Here is a 14,968-nt window from a genome sequence, read left to right on the forward strand (position 1 = left end):
ACTATTATTACCTCCAATTTATAGATGAAGAGAGTGAAACCCACAGAGCTGGTTGGTTTGCTCAAGATGACAATGTGAGATGGGGCAGAGGTGGGATTTGAACCTGGGCAGCCTTGCTGTAGACATTGTGCTCTTTGCTTCCATGTCGTAATAACCGTGAAGGGGATGCCCACACTTTGCTTTCTGATTTTCCCTTAATGGCACTGAGCATTCTCCTCCAGGCAGCCCCTTGCTTCACTGACAACTAGACACAGGACGAGTATCCTCTTTCCTTATCACCAATTCCCGAAACTGCAGCTGACCTTGACTCTGCAGCATTTTTTTTAACTTTTGACATTTGGGTCTAAATACTTCTTTGTTGTAGGGGACTGTCATGTGCCTTGTAGGGTGTTTAACAGCATCCCCTGGCCTCTGTATTCACTACTTGTCAGTAGAACCTCTTCTCCAGTTGTAACAACCAAAGATGTCTTCAGACTTTGCCAAATGTCCCTTTGGGGGCAAACTTGCTGCAGGTTAAGAACCCCTCAGTTAGAGTCTGTTGATGAGCCAGCTGGCTCTTGGGGTCCCACGTTCTTCTACAGAAACCAGCTCCCAGGAAATGATCTGATAAACTCATTCACCCTAAAGTGCCAAAGTGAAATAAGAGTCTTTATATTTTTACAGGGGATGAGTTCTCGGTGTGCCTCATGCCAAATCAACAAGAGTCTAATTGTAGGGTTTGACGCAGGAAGTAGAGTGTGAAAGGTTTCAGAGTTGAGGAGGAAAGGGTCTTTTCAGTGCTCCTGAATCCGCACTGTTATGGCTGTCCCTGACTTACTCTGCCTCCCAGGAGGAACAGCCCACCCTGTGTGGAACCTCAACCATCCAAAGGGATATCCTGTTAAAAAATCTTTTTGTTGTTCTCTATGGCTTGAAAGTGGGTTGGAACCAATGAGTAAAATCTAAGTTTGTGAAAGCTAGAGAAAACTGTTCTTTCCTGATGCAATCGCGCTCACTCATTCATTTCTCAGTCCAGCCATTCATTCATTTCTTCCTATATTCAACAAATGTTTGAACAAGTTGGGCCTTGGATAGCAATGGAAAACAGTGGTGAACAAGATAGACTCCATCTGCCCTTGGGGGACTTACGGTCCCATTGGAAAGCCAAACAACCCAGTAAATAGAATAAAATAGTTGCAAATTGAGATAAAAACTGTACAAGAAACAGTGGTGGGCTGTAACTTTAGCAATTGGGGATTTGGGGGGAGTGAGCGGTGGTTACAGTGATCAGGGATGACCCCTCTGAAGACAGGGCTTTGAGCTGACACTGAAAGACTGAGAAAGAATTAGACATAACAAAAGAAGGAGATCTTCCATGTACGAGGATCAGAATTTCAAAGGTCTTAGAGGAGCAAAGAATTTGGTGAGTTCAGAAATAGGTGGGGAGAATTTTGGCTCTAGACCTCAGCAAGGGGACACTGATGAGAGGGGGTGTGAAATGGAAAGAGGACAGGTCAGAACCTGCAGGCTGCATTAGGGAGCGTGAACCTGAGGGCCAAGGGAAGCCATGGAGAGGGGTTACACAAAGGAACTTGGGTCTCCGTTTAGCAGGTCCCAGTCCCAGTCACACAGATTGACAGACTGTAGGAGAGCAAGACTGGCCACCAATTGAGAAGGCCACCATATCTACCAGAGAGGAACTAATGGCAGCCTGAACCAAGGCAGTGATGTGGACATGGATAACAGCATGCAGAGTTTAGATTTATTTTGGAAATAGAATTGACATGCCTGGCTGACAAATTAGATACAGGGAGTGAGGGAAAAAGACGAATCCAGCATAGATCATACAGCTCGACAGATCCAGATTCAAGTCCCAATTCAGCTATGTGACTCTGGAGATGTAATTAACATTCTCAGCAATTTAATGTCATCGTCTGTGAAGACAGAATTGGAAAGACATATAGTGTTGTGGGGATCAAATAACGTAACACATATAAAAAATTAGCCCACTAGCTCTTACTTGTACATTTGCTCTCAGTAGATGTTAGTTATTAGTATTTCTTTTTTAACAGAGAATGAGCTGCTTCAAAGCTGGGAGTTCTCCATTACTGAAGACGTTCAAGTATATGTTGAGCGGTTACTTGACTAACGTGTGAATAAAATGATGAAAGCACATCATGAAAGCTTGAGCTAAAAGCTTTCCCCCATCCTTAGATTTGATCCAGTTGTATCATGGTGGAAACCTGGCTCGACTCCTAAGGGGTAGGGTGGCAAAGAATGGCAGTACTCATAGCCAGGCTGGTCATAATGATCATGTTGGTGGGGAATCCAACACAAAGAAGAGTGGGAAGGTCCATTAATTGTAGAAATGAAGAACACCAGGACAAGGAAATCCTTCCCTGGCTAAAGCCGGATTGGCCATAAGATACGGAAGGTCTTTCCACCTCAGACTTCTGTGATTCTAGAGACAGCAAAGACTCACCAGGAAAGCAAAGGCCAGATCGCTTTCTGTCAGTGCCAATTTAGCTTCTCTGAGGGAAGAGTAAGCTTTTCTTTCTCTCTCTCTTTCTTTCTCTCCCTCTCTCTTTCTTTCTTTTTTTTTTTTTTCTCCCTCTCTCTTTCTTAATGGGAAGTGGTCACAGCCATGAACTTAGCAAAAGAAGCAAGTTAAAATTTCTCCGTTCTTGGCTAATGCAGTTAGACGTCTTCGAGAAAAAGCAATGAGAAGTGGTCATTATCCATTATCTGCATGAAATATTTCAAAGAAAGATGCAGCATTTGCCAAAAAAAAAAAAAAGAAAGAAAGAAAGAAAGGGAAAAAAAGAAAAAAACATTTGACTTCAGGCCAGGCAAGAAGGGAACAAAATCACCTTCTCACTCCGTGGGATGGCTGCACTGATGTTATTTCAAGTAAAATGGGAATATATGTCTGAAAAAATACAGATGGTGCCTCAGCTTCATATACTTTCTGAAGGGCATTCTGGACAATGATTCACTGTCCCTTTTCTTGGGGAAAAAAAAAAACCCTCCAAACTTTCCAGTCTTGGAAATAACTATATACATGAGTGTGTTTCTATCTCCCTATGTGAGGAAAATGTATAGAAAATCATGATGCACATTTTGCTGAAAACGGTTGTTACCATTTGAAAAGTCAAAGCCTAAAACATCTTAATTTCCGAGGAAAGCCTCAGTTCTATTGTGTAGTTTCTTTGTCCCTATTTCGTTTCATTTCGTTTTATCCCCTGCTCCTGATTTATGGCTCTCTTGGCGTGAAGATAATATAAGGATAATGGCTTCTAAACTGGAACCACCAGAAAGCTGATGAACTAGCCCCTTCTAACCCTCCTCCATGAATATTTTCTCTTTCTGCTTTTAAAAATTGTCACCAGGACATTTCCCAGTAAGACTATACACTGGACTGATATTGTAGGTAACTAAATGCAGAGGGTTTTTCTAGACCTTCTGCTTTGAGCATTAGTCATTTCTCTCAGTGCAAAGCCCAAGGCCTCCAACATAGACCTTTCCCCTCCGAGGGTGGGTTGCTTTATTTCTCAAGGACTGCAGACATGATCATTATGGGTAATGACGTAATAACTTGTGGAAGCTCCCAGCACACATACCACTGGCTCCTTGTAAGAATGATTTAATGTTAAGTAACAAACCCCAAGCTGGAGGAAGCTCTTTTCTTATGCATGACACATAAAAAAGCTGGTTCACATCTCATGCAAATATCATCCAAAAGCTGTTGGCTTCAAATAGGATTTAGGGATAAAAAGATGCCAAAGTCAACTGATGTCAGCCGTCTGTAGGTTCAGGTGGGAGGTGAGGCTATGCGGTGTTTATAAAACGCCTAGGACAGCCAGGGAAGTTGGGAGGATGTCTTACAGCCTTGGTGGTTTACATATTTCATCATATTTGATACTCCTCTTTCCTATGAAGTAGACACTATATTCCCATTTTATAGATGAGGAAGCTGAGCCTCCGACAGTTTTAGCAACTTTCCCAAGATCACATGAAGCAGGAAGTGGCAGATTTGAACAGAGATCTGCCTGATGCCATGGCCCATGGGCCCTCCTCTTTCTTCATTAACTGGTCAGTCCTTGAATCAGTGACTTTTGTTTTCCTCTTGCTCCATGCTTTCCAGTGTAAACTGGGAGCAGTGGTCGAAGCCCCAGGTATTTCATCTTTTCGCCCTTGGAGAGGCAAAGGGCTGGCCCTCTCAAAACAGCCTTGTCTTCTCACAGAGCCAGTACCCACATATGCATATGAACACAGAGAGAAGCAGATTGCTAAATATCTTGCTACTAATGAACAGTTTTGCTGTTCATGGCAGGGCTTCTCAAACTTGTTTGCGTAGTGGAGGAATCCCCGAGGGATCTTGTGAACTGCTTCTTCCTCTGTAGGCATGGGCTGGGGTCGAGACTCTGCATTTCTAACCCCATTCCCAGGTGATGCTGCTGCCACTCCAAGGACCAACCTTTACGCAGCGAGGGTTTACCATCCACTTTCTGTGTCCCAGCAGAGCCCTGTGAGGTGGGCAGGCTTCCTTTCCCGGTGATGTAAATTTTCCACTGCACAAAGCTCCTCTGCGTCTCTCTATCTAGACGAGTGCCAGCACCATTCACCTTTGCAACTGAGGATTCTTCTTCTTCCATCTGGCCTACTTTGCCCACTTAAGTTACCTGGCCACCTCCAGCAATGCCTGACCTTTCCATGACCTCATTCTCCCCAACCGCGCGGCATCTGACGTCTCTGCCTAACTCATCCCTCTACTTCTCCTCGGCCTTTGGAGAACAGCCGTGACGGGCGTTCCAGTAAAATTTGACAAAATTTCTCCCATGTGGTAGCTGCAGAATAAATATTTCTTGATTAAATGAATAAACAGATGAACCACAAGGGAATGACAAAGTATCCACTTCCCCTGATGTAACCTCACTTCGTCCTTTTTTTGCTAATGACCAAGATGTGGAGGAAGACACAGAGCGTGATTAGAAAACAGCTTTATGGTGCAAAGGGCTCTGAAGGAGGCTCAGGAAAGTGCCCACAACAAGAAGACGTTAACTAAATGGACAGTTTTTGCTTCACACAGACCCCACCTGTTAGGCATCTCATTGTGCAAGGAAAATGTTCCCATTAACCGAATGGTCTACAGGAAATAATAAAAGAGATGTGTTGTTCTTGATGGCCTTCAGAAAGCTCTCGGTCCATCTCTAGAGAGCCTTACGGGCTGGGAAGAAGCCCCCATCCCCACCCCCCACCGCTGCACCCAGCCCCTCTCCAACATTCTTTAAATAGGGATTTCTCTTTGTTCGGTTCTGACCTTCAGATAGAGGGAAAAAGCCCTTCTCTCTGGACCCATGTGTACAAGTTGCCTTTAGGTGAATGAGTTGTGTGTAGTGCGACAGGGATAAAAATCCATATGCCGTGAATTTTACTTTTCCTGTTGAAAACTGTCCCGTTTAGAAAGGTGCGTGAGCTTCGACGATTTCCCCAGTCTGAAGGGAGATGGAGCCTGGGTTCAGGGGTACCCAGATTCTCAGAAAGTGAAGCCTATGCTCCTGAATGGTGTCCGGGCCCCCACGGCCCTCTAGCCCACCACCTGCTGAAGCACAGAGCTGCGGACCCCCCAGCACGGCACTCCACAGGGCCCTCACTCCGGGCCTGGCCACCATGGGAAGTGGCTCAGTCTCCTTGAACTAAACCCTCTTTTCTCCTTAGCCTGCCAACAAGAGTGCCAATTAGTGCCAATAATAATATACATATTCACGGATTTCGAGACCACAGTCACCAAAACACTAGAGACTCGTGACAGGGAGGCCTTCCTCTGTGTCATCATGTAGCATGCCTACTGGGTACAAGGCAAGAAATTCTCACAGTCCCTTCATTGACATCTGCCCTGCGCACTGTGGAATCTTTGGGTGATTTTAAACTGTCATTTAGTGGGGTAGATGGGTGAAAATGATCCTGTAACCACTGGATATGTTTTTAAATGAGGTCTTGGTTGAGTTCTGGTTTAGTTTTTGAAAATCAGCCTTCTTGAATTTTATATTCTTCTAGGGCAATCGCCGTCTCCAGCTCTACTGCCGCTTTAAAAACTGTCAGTGTTTTTACAGCAAACACTCTATGGTGGATTTTTAAGGCAATGGCAAAAATGTACGCCTAGCAAAAAATCTGTTATCTAACATCGTGCAACCCATGAATTATTTTGCACAATTTCATTTAAGTCATTCTGAAGAGACATTCTTGGAACAATTGAGGTGGTAATTTAAAAAAAAAATTGTTTCTCTTTTTTTTTAACCTTTGATAAAAGAGGAAATTTCTAAAAATTTAAGGGTTTAGTTCTGAATTTTAGCCATACACTAATAGGGTAAAAAGCTCACAGCAGGTAAAATATATTCCTCTAGTGACATTTGTTTGTAAAATCAAGAATTCAGGAGAAGACCACCCTAATATTTGTGGGGTCTATATCGTGGAACAGCTAATGTACTATATTCGTGACAAAATTGGTCCATACTTTCAAAGTTCCCACGTGTGAGTCTTTTTTGAATCAAAGTCTGCTCACATTAAGAGTGCATTTTCTGATGCTTTGCAGTCTTGATGCTTATTTTCAGTCTTCCTACTTAAAAGTTTAAATTCACAGCTCAGGGATTTCTGGCAACAAGAACTTTGGTGGCTGTGTTGGTCTGAAAAGATGATTTATGGGGATGTTCTGGTTTTATCATTGAGAGGAGCCGGTCAGGATGGTTGTAATTCACACCTGATCTATATTGAAGGGGAGGGGAGGGAGCATTGCCCATCTCAGGTGCCACCTGCACCAACCGGGGACGTGGGGGCAGGGTTTGCAACTGGAATAATCCCTTTGCATTGTATATTCATTCATCCGTTCAGATGATTTGTGGGCACCGTTCTGTGCCAGGGTGCAGTCTAAGCGCTGGGAGAAGCAAGGTCTCCATCTTCATGGGGGACAAACATTTCATCGTTGCATTTACTGGGAGGAGACAATCAATCAATGGGAAAACAAGATGATTTCAGAGTAGGGTAGGTGCTACGGGGATCTCAATAAGTAGGTGGATGTGATCTGGAGTTAGGCAGAGAAGGGGAGACTGGTCGGGACAGGCTTCTCCAAAAGGGGCCCTGTAAGCATAGACCTGAAGAGTGAAAAGGAATCACCATTTGAAGGTCCAAAGGAAGAACCTTCCGAGCAGAGAGGTCTGCAGCTGCAAAGAACCACATCAGGGAAGGGATTGGCAGGTTCAGGAAGGAGCGAGTAGGCTCTTATGCCTCAGGCATGGATAGTAGGGTGAGGGTACGGGATAATGGAGCAGGGAGGTAAAGGCCCAGTCCTGCAAGCTCTATAGACCATGCTAAGGGTTTGGATTTCATTTTTAGTGCAGCACAAAGACACTGCAGGAGTTAAAACAGAACAATGTTACCACCCAATACCTTATTCTTTTTGAGAATAATTCTTTTGAGAAAGAATATTCTCACCGTTCTCTGAAAAACAGCCTGGAGGAAATAGAAGCAGGAAGCCCACTTCCTCACCCTAGTGAACAATAATGGTGGCACAGTCAGTGCGGTGGCCATGGGGTGCAAGGGAAATGATCCCTTGAGTCAATCACTTAGAGCACTGAGAGGGTGTGCTTAGGAATTAGCCGTCCTGGGGATGCGCAAGCTTCGTGTGGCCAGAATTTGGCAGCGGCAAGGGACGAGATTAGAAATTTAGGTTGGAAAGGGAGATGCTTGCCACCGTGGAGTTTGATCTTGAACCTGAGATCCACAAGGAGGGTCTCCAGAGAACAGTTCTTTTTATTGTGTCTTGGCATAATTGAGATCATTTGCTTTTGTTAAATAAGTGTTCATAAGAATAAACTTGCCACTCATCCACTTTACCAAGATTTACACTTGATGCAATCTTATTAAGCAAATCATCGATAGAGAGAGAGAGACAGATACTCATTACGCACCCAGATCACCCATATTCTGGCTGTCTTTCCTCTGGCGTCAGCTGCCGGTGGCAAACAAAATCACTTAAGTCAAGCGAACGGTTTTAAATGTATAATATTAAAATGTGTTTTTAAAAACTCCTTGGAACCCTCAGCCATCATTAAAATACACTCACTTTGACGGATGCTTTGGCACTTTTTTTATAAAGCTTTTCAATGCGTTACCTTATCGGGTGCATGAGATTTAGCCTGTTCTGCAGAAGAAAACAGACAAAAAGGGTCTCTCAGCACGAGTTACTCTTCTGTAAAGGTTATAGTAAACATGTCAATGCCTAATTAAGCAGAAAATTTTATCTGTATTGTGGGGGAGGCGTTTGCTGTCTCTGACTTTTCTTCTGGGGAATCCATTTAGAAGGACAAAGTAGATTGTGAAGCTGAGCTGGTCCGGAAAGCTCAGCTTCCAAATGTCAGCAGGGAAAAAAAACAAAAAACAAAAACACTTCCTTTCTCCTTGTGTGAAAATGACTATATTGGCTGGGCAGATTATGGGGGGGGAGGGTGCACATGCACGCATACACCCGTGTAAATACATACACACATGCACACATATTTTACACACACGCACATACAAACCACCCAATAACATGAATTGCTTCCGACCAAGTGTCAGGCCCTGTGCTAGGCACAACAAAAACTGAGATGCGTAAAACCTGACCACACTCTTAACCCACTGTGGTGACGGAAAGACCTCTTTTTCCCTGCTAGATTTTTTTCACTGGCTCTGTGTGCGTTGCTATGATGCTGGGATCACATTGCTCATGGATGTGGTAACTGTATGTCTCGGTTGGCCTGGAACAGCCTTGGCTAATGAGTGTTGTCCCAGTTTTTAAGCAATAAAGCCCTTTGAATTCTCAAAAGTGACCCTGTTTGATTGATAAAATTTGCCTGACTCTTTGGAGTATTTTGCTTGGCTCTGTAACAACTCATTTATTAATTTTATAACAGGCTTTCTCCTTGAGCTTAATGATATCACTAACATACCAAATACTAATTTGCAAACATACAAATTAGTCCTGGAACAAGCAAATGCAACGAGGATGAGGGGGGTGGTCTAATTTAGTCATCCAGTTATTTTAAACGGGTTTTTCTTGCAAGAAGTGACCACTGATTAATGGTTGTTCAACTAGATTGAGTAGCTTTTGTTTCTTTAAATCAATTTATGGAACTAGAGACCAGCAACACCAGTTTAATGAAAAATCCACTTGTCAGCTTGCTAGGAAAGCAAAAACACACCACCAGTAACAATACAGTAAATGAGCACAACCACAAAGCTAGTGGCTAAACTGTTTTTACATTTTGTCTTGTTTTATGGTATCATGACTTGTTTTTAAAAAAAAAATTTTATTTATTTATTTATTTATTTATTTATTTGAGAGAGAGTGTGCACAGGGGGGAGGGGCAGGGGGAGAAGGAGAAAGAGAACCTCAGGCAGACTCCCCACTGAGCACAGAGCCTGACTCAGGGCTTGATCTCACCACCCTGAGATCATGACTGAGCCGAAATCAAGAATCAGATGCTTAACCAACTGAGCCCCCCAGGCACCCCGTATCATGCCTCTGAAATCATGGGGTCTTGTCTCCAGCATTCCCATAATTCTCCCCTCCAAAGTGACTATCTATTTAGTGATATTTCAATGAACCTTTGACTTTTGGGTCACCGCAAAGTTTTCTTATTGGTGAGGTTGGTCGTAGAAAGTGGAGTGGGGTGGTGAGGACCACGGATTCTCCCGTCAAACAGACTGGAGACATGTCATGATTCCGGGACACTAGCTCTGTGGCCTTGGGCAAATTTCTTAACCTTAGAGCCACAGTTTTGTCATAGTTCCTACTTCATGCAGATAATCAGACAAAATGAAAGAAGGCATTTGCGGTGGTCAACAGAGCTCCTAGGAGGTAGTAACTGCTCAATGACTATTTACTGAGCCTTCAGAGTTCCTGCCTGGAGCTGCCTTATTCCCAACAAAACCCCCTTCTCTTCTAACTCCCACTGCCTGCCTCCCAGGGCAGACCTCCATGCCTGATCTCTCTTTTCCAAGCTTTCTCACTGGTGAAAGGAAATACAGCCCCACCCTAGGGATTCTCCCAAGGGCCCAACTGCACTAAGAGGGGAGAGAGAGGCTCGCAAGGAAAGAAGACATTGCACTGAGATCATGCAAGCCTTGCAAATCTAAGACTGACCCTCCCTTGCTTTGGTACTTCTTTAGTTATATTTTATCCACGTGGCTCTGAAAAGGCCAGGTGAAGGAAATGAACACATGGGCATAAATAGTCACTTTCCCCATCTCTGTTGATGGATATTTGCCCATTAATTCCCTATGCACCCGCTCTCTCATGCCTTCATTTTCCCTATGCAATTACTGGTCCTAAATCCTCTCAGAGAAGGGAAGGCATGCATCCCCAATAGCATTTTGCATCTACAAATCAAACGTATAATTGGCATCTCATGACGGGTACCCACAAATCACAAAGCATTTGAAATTACAGGCAAGATCGAGAGGGCATTTTCAGCCTTGTCTGAAAAGGTCTTCATAAACCTGTTTGAGAATAATAGGATATTCCCCAAATCTCCCATTCCGACACCATTTGCTATTATTTTAAAATCATTATGTTTGCCGAGCTTACGTAATTTTTCAGCTATCAATGGAAGATTTTATTCGATACTCCATAATCTCTCTTCCTCCTGTGCGACTCTCTACAAATAAAAATGTTATAACAAAAAGACACTGGCTACCAAAAATATAATGGCGATGCATCTAAACTACCTGTGAGCTCTCAAAAATGATTTTTTTAAGATAATCTTATGCCAGTATGTCCCAGAGTCTTGGGAAACCTTACCACAGAGATGCCAAGGGTCAAGTCTAGTTTTCTTATGAGCCAACGTCCTTCTCTGGAGAGATGTGTCTTTGTAGGATTTGAATTGCCACCCAGCTTTCTCGAAAGTCCTACCTGTGAATTTAGTGGCTGTCCCACCGTCGGAGCATCGGAGTGATACTCCTTAAACGTGAAAATTATTAACTTGGGATCCTAGGCATTTATGAAGATTTGTGACTCCTGTCAATTAAGGAAAGGGGGGGGCATGAGACAGCACAAAAGACATCATTTGGCTTTTTCCCGTGTCCATTGCTTGCAGTTCATGAAAGTGTAGATCCAGTTGCTATTCCGCTCCGTATCGGAAGCCCTTCATCTAAGTGGGGAACTTGGGATGGCAGAGGTCACCTGTCATCTTATTTCGTCTCTTCTTCTTCCCTGGCAGGCTACGCCCAGGAGGAACAGCTGAAGGAACAGGAGGCCATAAAAGAAGAAGAGGAGGAAGAGGAGGACGGGGGTTCAGTAGCTCAGCTTCAGGGCAGCAATGACCCAGGGACAGATGAGGAGCTAGAAACGGGCCCAGAGCAGAAGGGCTGCTTCAGCTACCAGAACTCTCCCGGAAGCCACTTGTCCAATCAGGACGCGGAGAATGAGTCTCTGCTGAGCGATGCCAGTGACCAGGTCTCAGAGGCCAAGAGCGTCTGCGGTCGGGATGCCCCGGACCAGAAAGCCAGCGTGCACCCAAAGCTGCCCGGGGAAAGCCACAACTGCATGGATAAAATGACCGCTGTCTACGCCAACATCCTGTCAGATTCCTACTGGTCGGGCCTGGGCCTCGGCTTCAAGCTGTCCAGCAGCGAGCGGCGGAATTGTGACACCCGCAATGGCAGCAGCAAGACTGATTTCGACTGGCACCAAGACGCGCTGTCCAAAAGCCTCCAGCAGAACTTGCCTTCCCGATCCGTGGGGAAGCCCAGCCTGTTCAGCTCGGTGCAGCTGTACCGGCAGAGCACCAAGATGTGCGGGACCGTGTTCACCGGGGCCAGCAGGTTCCGCTGCCGACAGTGCAGCGCCGCCTACGACACCCTGGTCGAGCTGACCGTGCACATGAACGAAACGGGCCACTACCAAGATGACAACCACAAGAAGGACAAGCTGCGCCCCGCCAGCTACTCGAAGCCCCGGAAGAGGGCTTTCCAGGACATGGACAAGGAGGACGCTCAGAAGGTTCTCAAGTGCATGTTCTGTGGCGACTCCTTCGATTCCCTCCAAGATCTGAGCGTCCACATGATAAAAACAAAACATTACCAAAAAGTGCCTTTGAAGGAGCCAGTCCCAACCATTTCCTCGAAAATGGTCGCTCCGGCCAAGAAACGCGTCTTTGACATCAACCGACCGTGCTCCCCCGATTCGACCACGGGCTCGCTGGCAGATCCCTTCTCTTCCCAGAAGCCCGCCGGCCTGCCGCTGTCGTCCAACAACCGCTACGGCTACCAGAACGGCGCGAGCTACACCTGGCAGTTCGAGGCCTGCAAGTCCCAGATCCTCAAGTGCATGGAGTGCGGGAGCTCCCACGACACACTGCAGCAGCTCACCACCCACATGATGGTCACGGGCCACTTCCTCAAGGTCACCAGCTCAGCCTCCAAGAAGGGGAAGCAGCTGGTGTTGGACCCACTGGCCGTGGAGAAGATGCAGTCGCTGTCAGACGCCCCGAGCAGTGACTCGCTGGCTCCCAAGCTGTCTGGGAACTCGGCTTCCGATGGCGCGGCCTCTACCACCGAGCTGAAGAAAGAGGGCAAGAAGGAAAAACTGGAGGAGAGCAGCAAGGATGAGAAAGGCATGAAGCGGGAGGAGTATGAGGACCCTCTGCAAAAGCCTTTAGACCCCACTATAAAATACCAGTATCTAAGGGAGGAGGATTTGGAGGACGGCTCCAAGGGCGGAGGGGACATTTTGAAGTCATTGGAAAACACCGTCACCACAGCCATCAACAAGGCCCAGAACGGGGCTCCCAGCTGGAGCGCGTACCCCAGCATCCACGCAGCCTACCAGCTGTCGGAGGGCACCAAGCCTGCTTTGCCCATGGGATCCCAGGTCCTGCAGATTCGACCTAACCTCACCAACAAGCTGAGGCCAATTGCACCCAAGTGGAAAGTGATGCCGCTGGTCTCGGTGCCCGCCAACCTGGCCCCATACACCCACGTGAAGAAGGAGCCCGACGACAAAGAGGAGGCCGCCAAGGATTGCGGGAAAGAAAGCCCCCGGGAGGAGGCATCGCCTTTCAGCCACAGTGAGGGGGATGCTTTCTCCAAAAGCGAAACCCCTTCCGAATCCCAGAAGGCCGAGCCTTGCCTCCTGAAGGAGGAGGCCAGGCTGGCAGAGGAGGGAGGCGAGCCCGAGAAACGCGCGCCCCTGGAGCCCGCGCCCTCTCTCAGCAACGGGTGCGCCCTCCCCACGCGGGCGCCGGCCCTGCCGTGCATCAACCCGCTCAGCGCCCTGCAGTCCGTCCTCAACAATCATCTGGGCAAGGCCACGGAACCCCTGCGCTCCCCTTCCTGCTCCAGCCCGAGCTCAAGCACAATTTCGAGGTTCCACAAGTCCAATCTCAGCGTCTTGGACAAGCCGGGCTTGAGTCCCGCCCCCACGCGGCCGGCCCCCGTGTCCAGGCGCTACCTGTTTGAGAGCAACGATCAGCCCATCGACCTGACCAAGTCCAAGAGCAAGAAAGCCGAGTCCTCGCAAGCACAGTCCTGCACGTCCCCGCCTCAGAAGCACGCTCTGTCTGACATCGCTGACATGGTCAAGGTCCTCCCCAAAGCCACCACGCCGAAGCCCGCCGTTTCCTCACGGGGCGCCCCCATGAAGCTGGAAATGGACGTCAGGCGCTTCGAGGATGTCTCCAGCGAGGTCTCGACTTTGCATAAAAGGAAAGGTAGGCAGTCCAACTGGAACCCTCAGCACCTCCTGATCTTGCAGGCACAGTTCGCCTCAAGCCTCTTCCAGACGTCGGAGGGCAAGTACCTGCTGTCCGACCTGGGCCCTCAAGAGAGAATGCAGATCTCCAAGTTCACAGGGCTCTCGATGACCACCATCAGCCACTGGCTGGCAAACGTCAAGTACCAACTTAGGAAGACGGGCGGGACAAAGTTTCTGAAAAACATGGACAAAGGACACCCTATCTTTTATTGCAGTGACTGTGCCTCCCAGTTTAGAACCCCTTCAACTTACATCAGTCACTTAGAGTCCCACCTAGGTTTCCAAATGAAGGACATGACCCGCATGGCCGTGGAACAGCAAAGCAAGGCGGAACAAGAGATCTCCCGGGTGTCATCGGCTCAGAGGTCTCCGGAAACAATAGCTGGTGAAGAGGACACAGACTCTAAATTCAAGTGTAAGTTGTGCTGTCGGACATTTGTGAGCAAACATGCAGTAAAACTCCACCTAAGCAAAACGCACAGCAAGTCACCCGAACACCATTCACAGTTTGTAACAGACGTGGATGAAGAATAGCTCTGCAGGTATGGGTTTGCTCCCAGGTGATGGGACAGTAGCCTTGTGAGGAGCTTCTTGATGGGAGATGGGTCCATTTAGAGGCAGCTCATGTCTCTCAGTACCAAGAGGACAGTAGCCTGCTGGCATAGGACTTATTTGTATGAGAGACTAGAACATGATAAGTCCTAACCATCTCAATGTCTCCCGGTTAGAGTTGGTAGATAGAATGAAATGGGTTCAGAGAGATGGAGTTCACAGATTACCACTTCGTGGTGTGTGACCCCCTTACTGACCCAGGGCCCAACTCTGAAGGTCCAGCCAAGGCTACGCCTCTTTTAATTAATACGTACGGACTTCGTCACTGCCCCGGTTCACCCCTCACCTTCCCATAGCGACGCTAATGACTTAGAAAGTGAGTGAAGGGTGAGCAGCAGAACGAAGAGTGTAGAGTTTCTGGGGGCAGCCACTATGCAGAGATTTCTTAATCAGCTCGTGAACTTTATTATTATTACTTGTAATTAATGCTTTTTGCAGCTTCCTTTCGGGGCAAATGCTACCTTCCCCTTCCGTTCCTCTCTTTCTTGCCTCCAGTAGGTTTGCTAGGAGAGAGCATCTGCCCTGTAGTCAGATGGCAGGAAAATATTCTCTGCGGAACATTGAGGTGAAAAGAGAGGAAGCTTATTT

The 14,968-nt window shown here is 46.9% G+C and overlaps 1 protein-coding gene across 1 annotated transcript in view; it reads left to right on the forward strand.

Annotated features, from left to right (window-relative positions):
- The window catches only part of TSHZ2 (teashirt zinc finger homeobox 2), a 258,558-nt gene extending 244,256 nt beyond the window's left edge, over positions 1 to 14,302 (forward strand). The window contains exon 2 of the mRNA XM_088026284.1: positions 11,235 to 14,302. Coding sequence (XP_087882410.1) covers positions 11,235 to 14,302 — 3,068 coding nt within the window. The remainder of the gene's footprint in view (positions 1 to 11,234) is intronic.
- The last annotated feature ends 666 nt before the right edge of the window (positions 14,303 to 14,968 follow it).

This window comes from Eumetopias jubatus, unplaced genomic scaffold (assembly GCF_037043125.1).
Source record: "Eumetopias jubatus isolate StellerSeaLion01/CBP00866 unplaced genomic scaffold, mEumJub1_p1.0 scaffold_9, whole genome shotgun sequence".
Taxonomy (NCBI): domain Eukaryota; kingdom Metazoa; phylum Chordata; class Mammalia; order Carnivora; family Otariidae; genus Eumetopias; species Eumetopias jubatus.